Here is an 18,687-nt window from a genome sequence, read left to right on the forward strand (position 1 = left end):
TATGTATGTATCTAGGTTATGTGATATGGTGTTAGGTATTTGTTGTAGGATGTGTCATGTGTTTTTTAATTTTCTTCTACACAGTTGATACCGGTTTTTGCTGAGAGTGGGTGGGGGTGGGGTTGCAAGTGTATCTAGGGAAAGAGTACGATGTCCACTTCTATATGTAGGGGCCATTGTAGACTATGATGGTGTTACAATCTCTACTCTTCAAGGGAAGTAAGTGGAAGTATGATTGTATGCCTAACATCTCCTTCCCCATAGAACAAGCTAATGAGAAATGGTGTAGGTGTCCACTTTTAAATTACCAATATTCTCTCCTCAAGCTTTTAAACTATAGTTACCAAACATTCTTCAAGCATTTTAACTTTTACCCATTAAATCATAATATGAATATATCACATAATTACTATGGGAGCTGATTTGTACACAACAATTATATTATTTGTGTTTACTTTTCCCAACCAAATTATTTTGGCCCTAAAAGAGATCAAATTGTCATCATCCAAAAATACGTGAATTATACATACAATTAAATTACAAAACGCCTTATGAACAGTAGTATATTATACATACTTTACACACTATACTTTCTGGAGATTGTCACTTCTGGACCTGTCTTTTACTAAACTGGTTTGCTAGCCAGAATTCTCCATCGGCTGTGGCTTGGGAGCTCGGCTTTGCTTAAGTACTAATCCTCTCTAATAACAGTCATTAAGGGAAAACAGTTAATAATATGAAAAAAAGTTGTTTACTAGTTCGAATTAAATCAAGTCCTATAATAATAGTTTGGACTTTATTGCGTTACAAATTGTACATTGCACTAAATTTAAGGACTTACCTTATTAAATAAAGAAATACCAATATCCATGAACTGCCATTATGAACATTTAAAGACACCCATGATCCATCATCCATCAAGAAATTAATTCGACTTTTTCCACTTTCCCTTTTTACCCTTGCAAGCAAGAAGTAAACAAAGAGCGACTCCAATTTGGAGCCAGATGTTAACTGATTATTTCAATAAACTGACTACGATGACTTGAATAATAATAAACATATAATCAGGGATATACAGTTTATTGAAGTTACGAATCGTCAACTAATTTATATTTATCTTGATAATCAATTTTCTTCCAGCTACTTATACTAACATGTAGGGGTGTGAGAAAAAGTCAAAATCGAATAGTCAAATCAAACCGAATGATGTTCGGTTCAATTGATTTGGATCATTTTAATTTTAATTTGGTTTGATTGGCCAAATAAGGATACATACCTTATCCGGTTTGGGTTTTGTTAAATTTTCATTATTTTTGTTAAATTGAATAAGCTGTTTAATTAAAATTTATTTAAATTTTAAAATTAGTTTCTAAAAATCATTTTGAGCACATAGAGCCCAAATAGGACAACCCACTTATCTAGTTAGCTTCGAATTCCTCTGTTGTGCTATATATATATATATATATATATATATATATATATATATATATATATATATATATATATATATATATATATATATATATATATATATATATATATATATATATATATATATAGAGAGAGAGAGAGAGAGAGAGAGAGAAATCATGACTTTCTTATTAATTCATTTGATTTAGTTTTCCTGATGTTCTTGTTAATTTGTTTTCACATTGTATTATTTGGTTTAACCGGTAAACCAAACTGAAAAAACCGAAAACAAATAACCCAAAACCGATTAAACCGAACCTTATTTTGTTTGGTTATGGTTAATTTAGAAATGCTAAAAAACCAATCAAACTAAGCCAAATAAACCAAAAACCGATAAACCAAACAGAATAACACGACAACGTTGTATACATATGTTTTGTTTTTTTTAATAAACTATCTTCCAAAACACAAATTTTACAATATTCATTGATTATAATGTGAGAGAAGTTAGGAGGCGAAAAAGGTAAATATGGAAAGTGTTAATGTCTTAATATATACATAAGCTAGGTTTTTTTGGCTTAAGTCTTTAAGCCATTATGCTTTGGATTAAATCAAAAAGGAAAAAAAACATGTAGAGTTGTGTAGATTAAGTGTTCAAAATTCCAAGTTGATTCAAACATGGTAAAATGAACATAAACCAACAAAAACAATATACAAAATTACAATAAGAACACATAACTTTAACATTACAAGTTGTTCTAGAGACAAAAAAAAGTGGTAGAAGGATCTCAAAGACAAAAAAGATCCTAATAGATTCCAGTCATCTCAGATATTAAAAAACAACAGGAATCTACCAAACAAAACCACTCCATCAAGATACAAACACTACCCATCCATCGACTCCCTTAACTTTTGCTCTTTGTCTTTTTTTCTTTTTAACTAATAATTCTAGATGACACCATGAAAAGAAAGAGCAAATTACTAACAAAAAGGGTTAATCAGTTTACATGAATCATCCTTTGGTTCTCATGATTGTAATGCTACCTTTTCCTCCTTCTGTACGAATCTTGGTTTTACCAACAACAGGCTTCCCTGAGAAAGCTGAAGTTGGATATGATTTTTCAGGATTTTCATTTTCATTTTCATGGGATTTCTTTGATTTTGATGGTGGTGGAGTCAGTATTTTCTGGTTTATATCTTTTAGAGTAACTGCTCCTTGCATTCCACATGGTTTTACAAATGCAAATGGAAGAACAACCGATGAAGCTATCTTTGTTGTCCGTGTCTTAATAAAAGACTTTTTCCCTAAACATTACAAGAATTATTAGAAATAATGGCATTATTCATTTGTAAAAAGGATCACAACAACTTTTTTTAGGAATGTGACACACCTTTTAAGATGATATTTTTACGAGTAGGAGTGGGGATCTCTTCATCATTCTTAGATTGGGAATTCTTCGACTCTATAAACAACAAAAAAAATATATATGTGATTAGTGAAAATATTAAAATTATGAAATAGTAAAAGGTTTCCATACCTGTGAGCTCAATCTGAACAGATGGATTCCTGTTATGAACATTTTTAAATTAGCCAAATCTTTTTGGTAATTAATTAATGAAGTTTATATAAAAAAAAGAACATACAAATCATTAGTGCATAAATGCATCTCTGTATCATTTATTAGACAATCATCTAACCAACCCTCTGAAGATTGATCTAGACCCTCGTAACCAGATCCAGATGCAGGTGTATCATCTGAGAAACAATTCAAAAGTTTCACAAATTAATACAATAATCTTTATCATATATTTGGATTATGGTTCTTATAAGAGTCAAACCTGTGAATCCATCAACCCATTGATTAATATCAGATAAAGCTCCATTCAAAGAAGCTTCCCTCTCCTGATCATAAAAAAAAAAAAAAACATTTTACAACCAGTGGTCAAAAGAAATTAAAAGATAAAACTTTATATTTTCTCCCATTGACATCAGTCAAATGCATGTCAAATACATTACAACTTGTTCTGTCTTTCTCTTGTCATGTGTAACAAACGGGGACTAAAAAGATTATAAATTTATTTCATTTGACTTACAATAATTATTTGAAATGGGAATGTAAATGTTTGACTAACCTTTGACTTTAGATATGTGGATGAGAAGTCCTTGCCACAAACAGGTATCATGTCCACATCCAAAATTTCATTGTCAAATTGCAGCATTCGACGTCTCTTAGCTTGTGAATAAGCTTCTCTATATGGCTCTTTTCCTTTGTTTATGTTTTCTGCATTTTCATTCCTCGTAATAAATATCACAAATTCAACAAAAATATAAAATGAATGTTTTTTTTTTGTTTTTCTTTGAAAGATATAAGATTACCATTGTCGGTAGCTTGATAAGCCAAATCCTCAAAGGACTTTGCTGGGGTAGTTTCATTAAACACATAAGTAAGATCATCTTCATTCTCATTTGCATTGCTCCATAGGCTATTAGAAGCATCTGCTGACAAAAAATCATAAATAAGAAATGTCAATAGCCTATATAGTATATATATTATATGTTTAAGAAAGATAAAGAATTGTGTGTTGAGTCTCACTTGTTTGCAAACCGTAATCTTCATCTTCCCAATCCCACATTTCAGTGCTACAATTCAACAAAAAATAAAGAAAAACATCACCAATCCACAAAAGTATTAGACTAAGATTCATGGAATCAAACAAGATCCAAGTCCCAGATTCTTCCTCTAAAAGCCTAAACGACACAACATTGGTAGAAGAAATTCATCTGCATTTTCCCCAAAGCACATAACAAACCATACAAACTCACAAACTTGCAAACAATAGAAGCAAAATCCCTAAGTTAGCAAACAAAAATAATAAAATCAAGCAATATATAAGTTCTAAATCCTTCATTCAAATGCCCTAAACACCACAAAACTGACATAAATCCATCTGTATACATAAGACACCATATAAACTCACAAACAACTGCATTTGAAAACACCATCAAGCAATAAAAATAGTAGAGTAAAATCCCTAAGCTAGCAAGCAAAATTAACGAAATCAAGCAACACTCAAGTCCCAAATCCTTCATTTAAATGCCCTAAAACACCACAAAATTTGCATAATTTGTCTGCAGTTTACCCCAAAGACATAAGAAATATAGTATAAATTCACAACAAATGTATTATAAATGTAATCCCGCAAATAAAATACTGCAAGAAGCAGAACGTAGCGCTAGCACGTACTTGTCATTGTTGTTGTAGTCCATTTCGGTGAATAATTAAAACCGCAAGCAACTCAATGATATAATTCAGTACTACACTCTTCTTCCTGCTGTAATCATAAGCATAAGCGTGCCTTGAAATGATATGATCCTTAAAAGTTAAAAGTGTGAAAAACAATAGAAGAAGTTGTCGTCGGAATATGCGCAAATGGCGAGGGAAACCGCCGGCTTTCTCTGTCACTCGCACCACACTTCGCCCCCCTTTTTTCCTTGTTTAATGGCAAATAATTTTGATTGTTAACATAAAAGCAAACTATTAATAATAATAATAATAATAAATGCGGAGATAAAATGAGTGAAAATACGGGCAATAGTAAAGAAAAATGGGAGATATTTTCAAATTTTAGACATGAAAATGGACATTTCCGGGCATAGACATGCATTTCGCGGAGATAGCCCCGCGAAATCTACTGTAGCTGCGGAATAACAAAATCGTAAATAAATTAGTGTATTAAAAAAAAAAACTCAAGATCCATTACGCGGAGCTACCTCCGAGGAATGAACTCTTTCCGCAGAAGTAGCTCCGAAGAATAGATCTTCAGATTTTTTTTTCACATCGATTCTTCGGGGTTTTTATTAATTCCTCAACTAATTATTTTCAAGAAAAAATTATGATAGTATGATAATATTTTTTCTTGAAAATAATTAGTCGGATAATGAATATAAATCTTGAAGAATCGATGTGAAAAAAAAATGAAGATTCATTCATCGGAGCTACCTCCGCGGATTGAGTTCATTCCTCGGAGGTAGCTACGTGGAATGGATTTTGAGTTTTTTTTAATACACTGGTTTATTTACGATTTTGTCATTCTACGGAGCTACAGTAGATTACGCGGAGCTACCTCCGCGGAATCCATGTCTATATCCAGAAATTCAATTTTTTGTGTCTGTATTTTGAAAATACCCCTAATTTTTTTGACTATTGTCGGTATTTTCCCATAAAATGATATCTAGGTTAGTCATGAGGATGTGTGGAAGATTCTCATTTTGTAAGGAATTAAAAATCATAAATTTTGATATATTTTTTATAATTTTTCCTCACTTTTTTTTTTTGTCGGGGCTTATTAATTATATTGTTTATATATGTTTTTTTTTTATGTTAAATAATAATGTATTTTGATCTGTTAATTTTATAAAAATAATAGACTTTAATATTTATGAACCGTAAATTTGTAATGGTTGTATGCATTTTATTTATTCTACTAGCTGTGAGATCTGTGTATTGCACAAGTTGATTGAAAAAGAGGTTAAATATAAGGTGGAAATACCAAATATTTTTTAAAGTAAAATTTTGAAATAAATACAAACGAAATGATGAATAAATAAGTAACTATGTCAATATATACTAATAAAAAAATTATTGACATATTTTAAATAATTTTGTTGACTATCAATGTGTAAAAATTAAATATTTTTTAAAGTAAGCTTTCAAAATAATACATTAAAAACATGAATAAATGGATAGTTGAATCTAAACTAATAAAAATATTATTGACATATTGTAAATAATTGTTATTAATCACAAATTTCCGTAAACTTATTTGAATAAAACATTAGATGTTATATTGCTAAGTTTATTGTCAATATATAAAATTAATATTTTTAATTCATCTTTACTTTTAACTCTGAAAAATGCAACATACAATTGCCCATGAGTGAACATTAGTTGTCTCAAAAACAACCATCACATTTGATAGCGATTGTCTTTGACTCCTGATTATCGTTATCACAAAGCATACAACCAGTGAATATTGTCTTCTTTGAAATGTGAAAGAAATCATTTCATCCGAAGGCGTCAAGGACATTATTAGAATAAGCATGTGGTTTCCTATATTACTTATGGAAATCATATTTGTTTCTATAACACGCTTATCCAATGTTATAACTCGTAGTCTTGTTATTTTTTGTTCGTGCTTATTTTTTTACGATTCGACGTAACTTTTATCAATATAATCGTCAACACGTTGAAATGTAAAAAAATAAACACCAACAAAAAAATAAGCACATACTGTAACGTTCCAAAAATCAAGACCAAAAATTTTAATTTTTAGATTAATAAAACCATCTTTTAAAACATGTCCACGTAACCATAATAGAATTAGAATGTAATCAAAACATCCAAATACATCAAAGTCAAATAAAATGCGGAACAATATGGTGTGTGCGATGTGATCACCCCGAGCTCTTCCCCTTGGATCTGGAAGTACCCGAAACATAAATTAAAACTGTAAGTACAAAGCTTAGTGAGTTTTCCAAAATACCACATACCATAGATATAAAACACATAATGAGCCCCACCCGTCATCGGGCCCCGACCAGACATCAAGCCCCGCTCGAAATAGATATGTCAGTAAATAATGGGCCCCGCTCAACATACATATAAACACACAAAGCACATGCAAAAATCACAAAGATAACATAGCATACAAGATAGTCATCAGGCCCCGCTCAGTGTACATATCAGAAATCATACATGCAAAGTCACGCAGACAACTAGCATCCTAATCATAATAAACCATGGGCCGGCATTGGTTCCTTTGACCCGCTGAATATAGTGAGGAAACTCACCTTAAGCTGCCGAATATCTTAGATAAAAGTTCAGACTGTTGATCCAGAAATCCCCACGCTAACATCATCAATAATACCCAATTAATAGTTAGATCTTAATCCAAAATCATGAATCTAGATCACGTGTCCAACATCGAGGGTAAAAGACTATTTTACCCTTTTTCCTACTTGGCCCAAAACAAGGCACAACCCATTTGTTCCAAAAGCCCAAATTCCTAAATGGAACCCAAAAGCCCAACAATGCCTAATCTAAGAAGGCCTAATGACCAAAAATATCCCAAAGTCCATAAATTATCCATAGGAGTTAAGGGGCCAAGCCCAATCGAAACATAACCCAAATAACCAAAGCCCACAATTCATTCGGCCTACAGACTAGCTTACTCTTTGTGTACCAGGCTCGTACGCCCGGTGTACGTGATCGATCTAAAAACAGCCACACACTCGGTACGCTCAACGTACCCAGGAGTACGCCCTACGTATTAGCCTCATCTCAACCCTTTGGCTAACCACTTCATAACTTATCATCCAATCCACAAAATAACATCATATTAAGGTCCTAACCCATAAAGTCGAAGACTTTAAGCCGTTGCATGGCTAAAAACATCCCATGATCCAATTCTAGCATCTTAACTCCATTAAGAGATGCATCAACCTTTCATGGTTGAACAAAACCCATCAAGTTATCATTTTTATGAACAAGGGACCTCATACAAGACTAGATATATCATCCTAAGTTGCTGGAGTAGCCCATACTCCTTAACAAAGCTTAAAGGACCCAAAAATACATAAACAAGGACCTAAACTAGATCTAGCATAAAAAATCATCAAGTTGAGAGCTTTATACCTCAAATAGCTTGCAAAGTTGATGATGGTTCTGGATCTCCAAGCTCAATCCACACCAAGACAACCTCCAAGTATTCTTCTTCCTTCAAATCAACAAAAACACCACCTGTAACACTTGTTTCGAATTTGCTTCATTATTCGGGTCGTGGCCCGATCATCAGTTATCATAAGTCATAGGGTCTTTGGGAAAAAAATTTAGACCCATTTGGATGTGGGTAATGTTGGTTATGTGACGAAAGGGTTCGTTTTGTGTTTTAGAGCCCAAGGGTATCAGTAAAGGCGTTGGTTCAGACCTTTTATGAATTTTGGATTTGAGTTCGTTTGGTTTTCAGGAAAAATTAAGTTGATAGGAGTGTAGGTATTCTCGTTACCTTTCCGTGGATATAAAGAATGTCAAAATCGGATTTATAACGAAGAAGTTATGACCATTTGAAGTTAGAAGGGTTTGGGCTGAATCGGGTATGTGGGGCGTACAAGATGTGTACGCATGGCGTACTTGTGGAATATGAATGCGGGATCACCTACGAACATAGGGCTTTCCCCATGGGAACATGGGGCATTCCTCTGGGCAGATTAAACCCTAATTTTTGGGTCTTGGACCCTATTTAAAGACCTTAACTCTCCTCCAACCCTCATTTCCTTCAGCCTCCATCCTCTCTAACCATAAGAATGAAACCCTAGCCTCCATTTGAGTATTTCTTGCGCTTTTATTGTGGTTTAAGTGTGTTTGGTGCTTGAGAAAGAAGAAGGAGTTTCTTGAAGAGTCATTTATTGGCTTGGAGCTTTTGGAACGAAGCTTTATTTAGATAGATCTAGCCTTTGGAGGTGTAAAGTCGTAACCTTGATGGTTTTTCTCATATGGGTTTACGTGGGTCTTGAGTTGTTATGTTTTTGTACCTTGAAGAAGAAGAAACTTGCTAATCAATCCTTGGTTGGAGTTGAGCTTCTAGATCCAAATTCTTCATCACAATTACAAGCCACAAAAGGTAAAAAGTTCTCATCTTGATGCTTCTTTATCATAAGATCTAAGTTAGGGATTGAATTATGCATGTTATGGTCTTTTGAGGCTCTTTGTGAGTTTGGGTCACTCCAAGAGCCTAGGATTGTAGATCTTGCCTTTTCTGAGTGGGGTTTGATATAAAGTTGGAGTCTTGATGCATTAAGTCCTCCCATGCTTGAGTTATTGGTCACTTTGTGAAGTTTGGGTGTTAGAAATCATGTTTGGGTCCTTTTGGACCATGCAAAGGTGTCAAGTGGTCGACTTTATGGATTAAGACATTGATATGGACCTATTTGGAAGTTCTGGACGTTGGGCTTAAGCTATTAAGTCATTTGTGTACTTTTGGTTTCTGTTTGGGAACGTCGAGCGTAAGGCTGGGGAACGCCACGTGTTCTGGCTTGGTGTCCCGATGGATGGTCCAGTGACAAACGCCCAACGCTCCACAAGAGAACACCCATCGTTCGTGTCACCAGTGGACTTTTGGGATTTTGGTCTTGGACATGGTTTTGGGTTTTGGGATTTCTGTTTTGGGCCATGTGTGGACTGATCTGATTGCATTTCCCAGTTAGGGCTAAGGAGTTTGGGTTAGGCCTTTGTGGGCCCAGTTTGGATTGGCTTGGTTAATAGTGGGCCTGGTTAGCTGGGCCATTGTTGGGTTGTATGTTGGATTAGCCATGAGTATTAGTGGAGTTTGTTGTTTTGGTTTTGGCTCAGTGTTTGGAGTTGTTTCGCAGCAGTAGCAGTTGTAGGATTTGTCTACCATTTGAGGTGAGTCTTCATCACTGTACTTTCGGGTCGAAGGCACTAAGGTTGGCCCTTTGATTTGATAACCTGATATTGCTGATACGTCGAGTATGGAATAGATATGCATGAGTATGCTACTTATTAATTTGCTAGTCTGGTAGATCTGTAGGACTACCTATGATTTTGTCTGCATGATTATCTATGTATGTTGGTTATCTGTCATCATATTGTGTTGGGTTGAGGTTGTACTGCTTCATGTTGTAGCCAACAAACCCTGGAGCATTCCAAATATGAGTTGAGGGTCGGGTAGGGCATGCCAGGCTCATATTGAGGGCTCAAGAGCATTCTAGATACGAGTTGAGGACCCGGTTAGTATGTCAGACTTGTATTGAGGGCTTGAGAGTATCAGAGCAATCCATATATGAGCTGAGGGTCGGGTAGGGCATGCCAAAATCGTACCGAGGGCTCAATAGCATTCCAGATATGAGCGGAGGACTCGGTTGGTATGCTAGACTCGTACTGAGGGCTGGACATTGGAATTCCAGTCTGAGAACTGATTAGGTTGGAGCAAGCCAGACATAAGTTGTGGGCCCCGGGAGCTAGCTAGACTTATGTTGTGGGCTTAAGAGCAGGCCGGATTTGAGCTGTGGGCCCGTTAGGCAAGCCATACTCATACTGTGAGCTCAGGGGAAATCCAGTCTATTAGTTGTGGACCCAGTACATGCTGCTATTTTTATATGTTATTTGTTTGTGTGTTGGTACTTTGGAGGAACTCACTAAGCTTCGTGCTTACAATTTGTTTATGGTTTCAGGTTCTTGAGATGATTCATGGCAAGGCGAAGGCATAACCGTACACACCCTTGGTTTTATAGCGGATTGGATCTTGGGAGACTCTGATTTTAAATCATGTTTTGGAGACAATGTTCATGTAAACACTTTTGTTAATAAATTGGTTGTTTTGAAAAGCTTTAATTTGCTGAATGTCTTGGGATGTTACTGATGGGTTTTGGTCATAAGACATCCTATGTGCTCATACAAACCCTAATGCTTGGATCTAGGTTTCTCTATTGTACATGCTTTGAATCCAAGACTATAAACCCTAATTCTAGCATATGGAAATCAATATTAACATATAATTAGGTTTAAGATAGTACCTTGATTGTTATGTAGCAATAACAATCCCAATTCCTCCTTGAATTGACTTTGGAAGGCATAGAGTCACAAGTGTCACTCCTCTAATGGTTCACAAACACCATAAGCAAGAGGATGAAGAGGAGAGAGGTTAGAGGCTTCCCAAAAACGTGTTCTAACCCTAGAAAAGAAGTTCCCCACGTTTTTTAGCCTTAAAGGTTCTATTTATAGTGAGGCTATTAGGGTTATCTAACAAGGAAACCCTAATTTGGTTGCTTAAGCCCTAAGCAATCCATAGACTCCTTTAATCAAGCCCTTGGACGATTCCTTATGGGCTTCCCATAAGAATTCGTCCACCTCTTGATTTAAGACAATCCATGGCCCAAATTGCAATTATCTTATAATTACAATTCCAGTCCCTTAAGTTTAATTAATCTCTTTTAGTCACAAAACTAATTACCAATTAATTATTGATTAATATTAATTAAACAATATGATTTCTCCTTTAATATATCATTGCCATAATATATTAATAGATCATATTCCAACGTTTGTCGAAACAAAATTTGATGACAACTTTTTTTTATTTTACTCTTTTTATCACGACGTTGATAAAGCGTCATTACGACAACAAGCACCAAACTTTTTTTCATTGTGCTTCACGGAGGTGGGTTCAAGTCATTTAGCTCAGTTATTGTTCAACAAAATCTCGGATACAAAAATACTAATACAGACTAAGATAAGGTTGTATGTAGTATAAAGATTTACATGTAGAATGTTAAACAAATTGTTAGTTTTTATATTTATAAAATAAACACTTAATATTGCACTTCACGAAAATATGTTAATTTTTACTTATTTATTATAAGTAAATTAACATGGATACTTGTATCGGATTACAAGTATTGGGTCTCACACAAATCATATCGGTAACATTGTTAACTATGTTTTTGCAAAAAAAAAAAATCGTTTAAACATTCTATGTTTTATAAACATTTCATTTTATAAAACACATAGAGTCAAAACTTGTGGAACTCACCAACAATTTTTGTTGGTGTATTTTAAAAATGTGTATTCTCAGGTAACTAAGAAGTCGGAGGTAGGACATCGATTCTAAGGAAATTATATTTTCTCTGTTTTGAGATAAATTTGACATGTTTTATATTACCGTTTTGTGTTTGAATTATGATGATTTAATTTCGTTTCCAAATATAAAAGTTTGTAATATATTGATTTAAATATGTTAATTGTTCAATATATGTGGTTGATTGTAATCTAACTGTAACGTCACAAACCGGCCTATCGAACGAAGCGACGAAAGAGATCATTGAGCCTATTTAGCCCAGCGGAACCCTTTTCAAATAATATATAGACAAAATTACAAAAATGGTCCCTATGGTTTGCCAAAAGTATCAAAATTAGTCTCTGCTAATTTTTTTTGATGTAAATGGCCCTTGTGGTTTTCAAAACTTGCACATATGGTCCTTTTTACTAACGCCGTTAGTTTTCAGCCGTTAGAGGCTGAATTAGTAAAGGTATTTTCGTCTTTTCAAGTATAAAGGGACTGGATTCACAACTTTGGTTAAACCACAGGGACCATTTTGTAATTTGTCTTAAAATGAAAAGTATGAAAGAAAATGAGTGAAGGAGGATTCGAATTTGGGACACCTCCCTTCTCCCTTTTCAGCCAAAACTCTAGCCAACTGGGCTATAGTGAAACTTGTTTTATATTTCCGAAAAATAATATATATTATCTAAAACCGCAAATACATTAATAAAAAAAACATATTTTTACAAAAAAAAAAACTTTTTTTAAATTGAACAAAATATATTTTTAGCGTATTGTAAAAAAAATATTTTTTTACAAACAATTTACTTTTTTTTACGTATTTGTTTTCATAAAATATTTTTTTTATGTATTTAAAAAAATACTTTTTCGTATAATATGTTATTACATTCCTATGATCCTAAAGCATATTTTTACGTTTTCATATAAAAATATGTTTTTTTTCTTTCACGTATAAAAAAAAGTTTTTTTTACGTATTTATTTTATGTAAATTATGTTTTCTATATATTTAAAAAATATATTTTTGTATAAAATGTTATTAGATTGTTATAATCCGAAAATATATATTTTTACCTTATGTTAATCTAGTTGGTTTGCAATTTTTTTTTACGTAAAAACATTAAGAACAAGATAGCATTTTGTAAATATGTGTTTTTGTATAATATTTTATCTTAAATATATATGTAATGTTTATAATATTTTGTCTTAAATTAGCTAAATATGTTATTTTAAATAATTATTTATACAAAATGTGTTGTCGTATAATATGTTTTTATGTGTTTTCGTAAAAATGTGTTATCTTAAATATGTTGTCTTAAAATGCGTTTTACGATAAAAACATTAACGTGATAACATATCATACGAAAACGCATTTTTACGTTATGTTAACGTTTTTAGTTTGCTTTACGTAGAAAATATAAATCGTTTTGATTTGATCCTAAAACATTTTTTTATGTTATGTTATCACGTTCTTAATGTTTTTACGTAAAAACATTTAATACGAAAAATGTATTTTTTAAATATATAAAAAAAACATATTTTACATAAATAAATATGTAAAAAAATCTTTGTTTTCTATGATATTTTTATAAAAACGTAAAAATATGTTTTAAGATCATAACAATGTAATAATATATTATACGAAAACGTATTTTTTTTAAATACATAAAAAAATTATGAAAGACAAATACGTAAAAAAACAAGTGAGTTGTTTGTAAAATATATTTTGTTTACAATGCTAAAAATATATTTTGTTTAAATTAAAAAAAGTTTTTTTTTTGTAAAATATGTATCTTTTATTAATATATTTGCGGTTTTTTGGTAATATATATATTAATTTTCGGAAAAAAAAAACAAGTTTGACTCTAACCTAGTGGACTAGAGTTTTGGTCTTAACCGGATGAGAAAAATAGAAGGTCTCAAGTTCTAATTCTCATTCCCTTGTTTTCTATCACTTTTATCATTTTAAGACGGATTACAAAAATGGTCTTTGTGGTTTAACCAAAGTTGCGAATCCAGTCCTTTTATACTTGAAAAGACGAAAATGCCCTCTGAATACTAACAGTGTTAGTAAAAAGGGTCATCTATGTAAGTTTTGAAAACCACAAGGGCCATTTGTATAAAAAAAATTAGCAGGGACTAACTTTGTTACTTTTGGCAAACCACAGGAACCATTTTTGTAATTTTGTCTAACATATATATATATATATATATATATATATATATATATATATATATATATATATATATATATATATATATATATATATATATATATATATATAAGCTAAGTGGGCTGGGAATCGCAAGAATTGAAAAGTCCTCCATTGAATGCGATGAGAAAGACAGGCCACGTTAAATCGTTTTTCTAGTCTTCATCATTACTCGCAACCCTAGCGTTTCCGTCGTTGGTCGGGATGTGACATTATTTATCATGGGACTTGTTAAAAATCATTTGCATACACATAAATTACATAATCTTTCTTAATAAATGTTTATTGCATGCACGTGATTGTCAAATAAAAATAGTTATGTAGGGTTTAACTTAAAATCTGCACTTAGTTAAATAACCATATAATGTATATAGTGTCGTTTTACTTCAAATCCCTTGATTCATCTTGTATTATTTACTTCAAATGTGTTCCATAAATTAATCAAGCATGCATAAAGGTTTAAGCACATATTCTTAACCAAGTTTCGTTTTAACACTTTTGACATTTTTTTTTCTTATTTATGCATCCTACTTTCAATGATATATTTACATATCTTTTGGATGTCTAACAATATATTATACTCTTAATCTTTTATCAATACCTAGATTGCAAAAAATCCTATCTTGCCCCACTTTATTCTCAATTTGTATAATCTTACTTCAATATGGTCACACATATGTAATTATCATTTTAGATGGCATTCCTCATTTTATAATTTAGTAATTTACATATTGTTAGCATCTTCCAAAATACATGTTTTACCATTTTTAAGCCCTTTTTTCCTTATTCACTTAGTGGATACTTGTACCCATTCAGAAAACCAACTTTTCATCTCCTTACCGTTAACATGTTTCCAACATATTTAAAAGTTTTGTGTGTACCACTTCGATCGGGTACTCTTTTTAATTACATATAGACTATAATTTTGTCCAATACAAGAATTTCGCTTCTTTATGAAAAACTTTATCCTTTAAATGTGTATATGTGATCTAAGCACATTCCATCATATTCCCATAAGTGTGCGGTAATTCTTTGATTCATCTGGCATATTGCAATTCTCAATAAACATTATATAATGATGAATGGCATGTAGTTAAAAAATATGATATTATTGTTATGTAATACTTCAGAGATAAATGTTATCATTTTTAAAATTTACATAATTATTGAAATAGATCGTTGACATGCCAACGATCTTCATCTTGCTGAAAAATGTGGCTCATTCCAAATAAACTGTGCGCTTCATGAGGTCTAATGCAAGTATCTTTGTCCAACAGCATGGTATCAATATCCGGGTCTCGCAAATTTGTGGGGTTCAAGAGAAGCGTGATCACCTCTATCCCTAAATCATGCAAACTTCCTGTAAGAGTTTTCTTCCGAGATCTACGGGTCTTACAGCAAACACAAAGCTTTACTCATTTTGGTACAAAATTTTGATAAGAAATGAAGAATAAAAAATCTTCAATCTTATTGCTAGAGTTGAAGACTGGGCATTGAGTGTATTACAACCCATAAGTAATCAACCCAAAGTCCCATGCATATTACTAACGAAGAAGTTGTCCTTTTTCATCTTTTCACCTAGTGCACTCATGAGGAGGGGTAGGATACCTACCCTTATCATTACAATAGTCATAATTCATATACTTTTTTCTCACTTCATCATAAGCTTTCTGTTGTTTTGTGTCCAATTGCCAGTAGGTTTTGGTGTTCCACCAATAGTCTTGGCCAAAACAATCCTTATTAGGATTATTGACTGGCGAGAGGCATCCATCAATCTTAAAATCTTGAAAATGGGCTTCAATTGGTCCATTTGTCCAATTGGCCTTCGTTTGGCCCCCATCAGTAGCCCAAGAAGACCCATCCCATAAGCTCACTTTCACTTGCATTGTATTGTTAGGGTATCCTACACCTTTGTTTATGTTGTTCTTATATATCCTTATTGGTGTGTCATCTACAAAGAATCTGAGAAAAAAAAAACATAATCGTTAGGTCTTATTCAGAAATCTTTATATGCTTAATGGGAAATTAAATTGAGAGTAAAATCCTGTTGTCTGGTAACAAAGTTGTTTTATTAGTCGTTCCTTGAATTTTTTGTTTACTTCCTTAATTACTAGTCAATTCTTAATAATATTCTTTTGGGTGCCGTTAAAAACACACAATTGCTTTATGTTTTTTTTTTCCTATTTTTGAAAATGGGACAAAATATGATATTTGGCAAACCAATAATATTTTGTTCAATGTAAATTTGTGATTAAACTTAGAGAAAAAACTAATCGAATCGGTCCCCTTGATCAACCCTACAAAGTAAAAAAAAATACAAATATTATGGGCGATGCTATAAGCAGCGACACAAGAAACACATAATACTGTGTTACTGATATAAACGAGATTTCTTGTAGTGCAATGCACAAAATCAAACTAACAAAACCATTATAACTTTGATATTGATGTGGTATATTTATCTTTTTTTTTTTCAATGACAAAGCTATTAAAGTATGTGAGATTTATAGGTCTCTTTTAATCCGGAGTGTTTTATACTAGATGATCACTATTAGGCCACCTTGATGCATCAAGATGGCCTAGTGATCATCAAAGACTCCAAATTGGAAAGATTTGAATCTCACATGCTTCAACATTAGGGTGACTTGTACGATGATGATGATGATGCATATATTTTTTATAAGATAAGATAATTAAGTGTATACGCAATCTGATGGTGGTTCCATAACAATTTGTAGTAATGGAAATCTGTTGCGGGATCAAACCAAAGAGTGAATTTTTGCTCTCTACCACCAATACTATTCGCAAATACATTTGTTTGTAAAGTAATAGGTTTGCCCGGTCGATTTCCCAAGAACTCGAAGTCTAACTCATCATGTATACTTGTATTTAAAAACATCTGCATCGATCAAAGCAACATAATTAAAGAGAGACATATTGAAATATGTATGTAATTAACTAATGATCGACTTTTAGGAGTTGAGAATGGTGCTAAACATTTAGAACTATATATTTCCAACCTTTATATCATACATAATACATATTAAAATACACACATATAAATATAAACTTCTTTTTGGAAATCCAGGGTTGGAAAATCAGTACAAAGACCAACCCCATTTAAGTGTTATTATCGTCAAACCAAGTCAAGCTTGAAATTTTATTCCCACTCTCATTTTGCTTCACAAGGAAATTAAATCAGTTTTGATTTGATCCAAATGGTTGATTTTTAAATAGCTCATGTTCATCATATATATTCACACTAATGTTTAATTATACTGCTTTGTTTAAAAATATCTAAAAGATTAATATTATTGATCAACAAGTTTCGCGCATTAATTTTTGTATGCATACATAAAAAGCAGTAATCACACCACCAGAATCCTTGACGGGTAGCTTAATCTTCATCTGAAAGTAACCAGATCCATAATATGATTTCGACGCAAATCCAGCACCTACACATTATATATTCATCACGAACACACACATTATAAAGTAATCAATTGTATGCATACATGGACATGAACATATATACTTGCAATAAAATGTTAAGATTAACGTAATCAATACAATTATCAAAGATGGTCATTCATTTATTATGTTTTACAAAATTTTGATTACAAAAACGAATTGGTATCATTACAATTAAAATAAAATACTATATATATCATATGGGTTGGTAATCAAATAGTAAAAACATGGAACCTAAATATATAAAAAGGAGAAAGAGATAGAAGTATATATAAAACACCTGAAGATTGATCCAACGACAATTGAACCTCCTTTCCTTGATTAAGTAACTGAGCGTGATGGTTTCCCCAGGTTACATTATAATTTTGATCAAATGCAACATTCTTATGATCAAAACCTTCAACGATTCTTGCTGCATCTGCACTAAGGAAGAAAAAAAAGTCCAACAAAGCGACCATTACCGACGTCGTTATCATCCATGGAGGAAAACTCATTTGACTAAACCCTGAATATTGCGAAAACAAACCCACAACAAATTAATTTGATTGTATATATATATATATGTATGTATCAACTATTAGATTAATGGGTCGTCAGAATTGAAAATGATAAGACAATGCAGAGATTGTTAATAGAGAGTTCTAACATGCATAGACATATTTAGAAATTAAATGTGAAAACGCGTAAATATTGGTAAATTCACAACTACTATTAACCAATAAATTTTTTAGCGGTAAAGATAAAGACACATTTGGACCAGAAAAACTTGTGCTCAAAACTATCTTGTTTATTTTGGAATATACAAATTTGAACGGTATAAATTCGGCTCACGTAGTTTTTAATGATATAATGGATAAACACCAAATTGACCACGTTCTATAAATACAAATTTCGAAAATGACCTATTTTTTTGCAAATTTTGGGAATGGCCATTCTATTCGACAAGTCGTCTATGTT

The 18,687-nt window shown here is 32.3% G+C and overlaps 2 protein-coding genes across 3 annotated transcripts; both read right to left on the reverse strand.

Annotated features, from left to right (window-relative positions):
* Nucleotides 1-2,077: 2,077 nt before the first annotated feature.
* LOC145076992 (protein XRI1-like) lies at nucleotides 2,078-4,907 on the reverse strand. Of its 2 annotated transcripts, none has more exons than XM_079022774.1 (9): nucleotides 4,656-4,907; nucleotides 4,005-4,051; nucleotides 3,788-3,907; nucleotides 3,544-3,692; nucleotides 3,250-3,313; nucleotides 3,055-3,166; nucleotides 2,949-2,977; nucleotides 2,802-2,873; nucleotides 2,078-2,715 (listed from the first exon to the last, which is right to left on the reverse strand). In XM_079022774.1, the coding sequence occupies exons 1-9, from the start codon at nucleotides 4,676-4,678 to the stop codon at nucleotides 2,423-2,425; spliced, it is 909 nt and encodes a 302-aa protein (XP_078878900.1). In that variant the 5' UTR covers nucleotides 4,679-4,907; the 3' UTR covers nucleotides 2,078-2,422. The 2 variants fall into 2 exon arrangements, with proteins under 2 accessions (XP_078878900.1, XP_078878899.1); XM_079022773.1 differs by having other exon boundaries at nucleotides 3,788-3,910.
* Nucleotides 4,908-15,464: 10,557 nt separating this feature from the next.
* LOC145074120 (xyloglucan endotransglucosylase/hydrolase protein 2-like) lies at nucleotides 15,465-18,315 on the reverse strand. The gene is made up of 4 exons (XM_079020538.1): nucleotides 18,011-18,315; nucleotides 17,614-17,714; nucleotides 16,965-17,158; nucleotides 15,465-16,221 (listed from the first exon to the last, which is right to left on the reverse strand). The coding sequence occupies exons 1-4, from the start codon at nucleotides 18,222-18,224 to the stop codon at nucleotides 15,834-15,836; spliced, it is 897 nt and encodes a 298-aa protein (XP_078876664.1). The 5' UTR covers nucleotides 18,225-18,315; the 3' UTR covers nucleotides 15,465-15,833.
* Between the last annotated feature and the right edge of the window lie 372 nt (nucleotides 18,316-18,687).

This window comes from Lactuca serriola, chromosome 9 (assembly GCF_051521515.1).
Source record: "Lactuca serriola cultivar US96UC23 chromosome 9, Lser_US96UC23_V15, whole genome shotgun sequence".
Classification (NCBI taxonomy): domain Eukaryota; kingdom Viridiplantae; phylum Streptophyta; class Magnoliopsida; order Asterales; family Asteraceae; genus Lactuca; species Lactuca serriola.

Bases quoted from the DNA above. Each gene is read 5' to 3' on its own strand.
- LOC145076992 (XM_079022773.1), bottom strand. From the start codon at position 4,678: ATGGACTACAACAACAATGACAA. The intron at 3,911-4,004 runs GTGAGACTCAAC...ATTTTTTGTCAG, and splicing joins AGATTACGGTTTGCAAACAA to CAGATGCTTCTAATAGCCTA. The intron at 3,167-3,249 runs GTTTGACTCTTA...ATTGTTTCTCAG, and splicing joins ATGGGTTGATGGATTCACAG to ATGATACACCTGCATCTGGA.
- LOC145074120 (XM_079020538.1), bottom strand. From the start codon at position 18,224: ATGAGTTTTCCTCCATGGATGATAACGACGTCGGTAATGGTCGCTTTG. The intron at 17,159-17,613 runs GTATGCATACAA...TGATCGATGCAG, and splicing joins GTGTGATTACTGCTTTTTAT to ATGTTTTTAAATACAAGTAT. The intron at 16,222-16,964 runs GTATACACTTAA...TTTTTTTCTCAG, and splicing joins TGGAACCACCATCAGATTGC to ATTCTTTGTAGATGACACAC.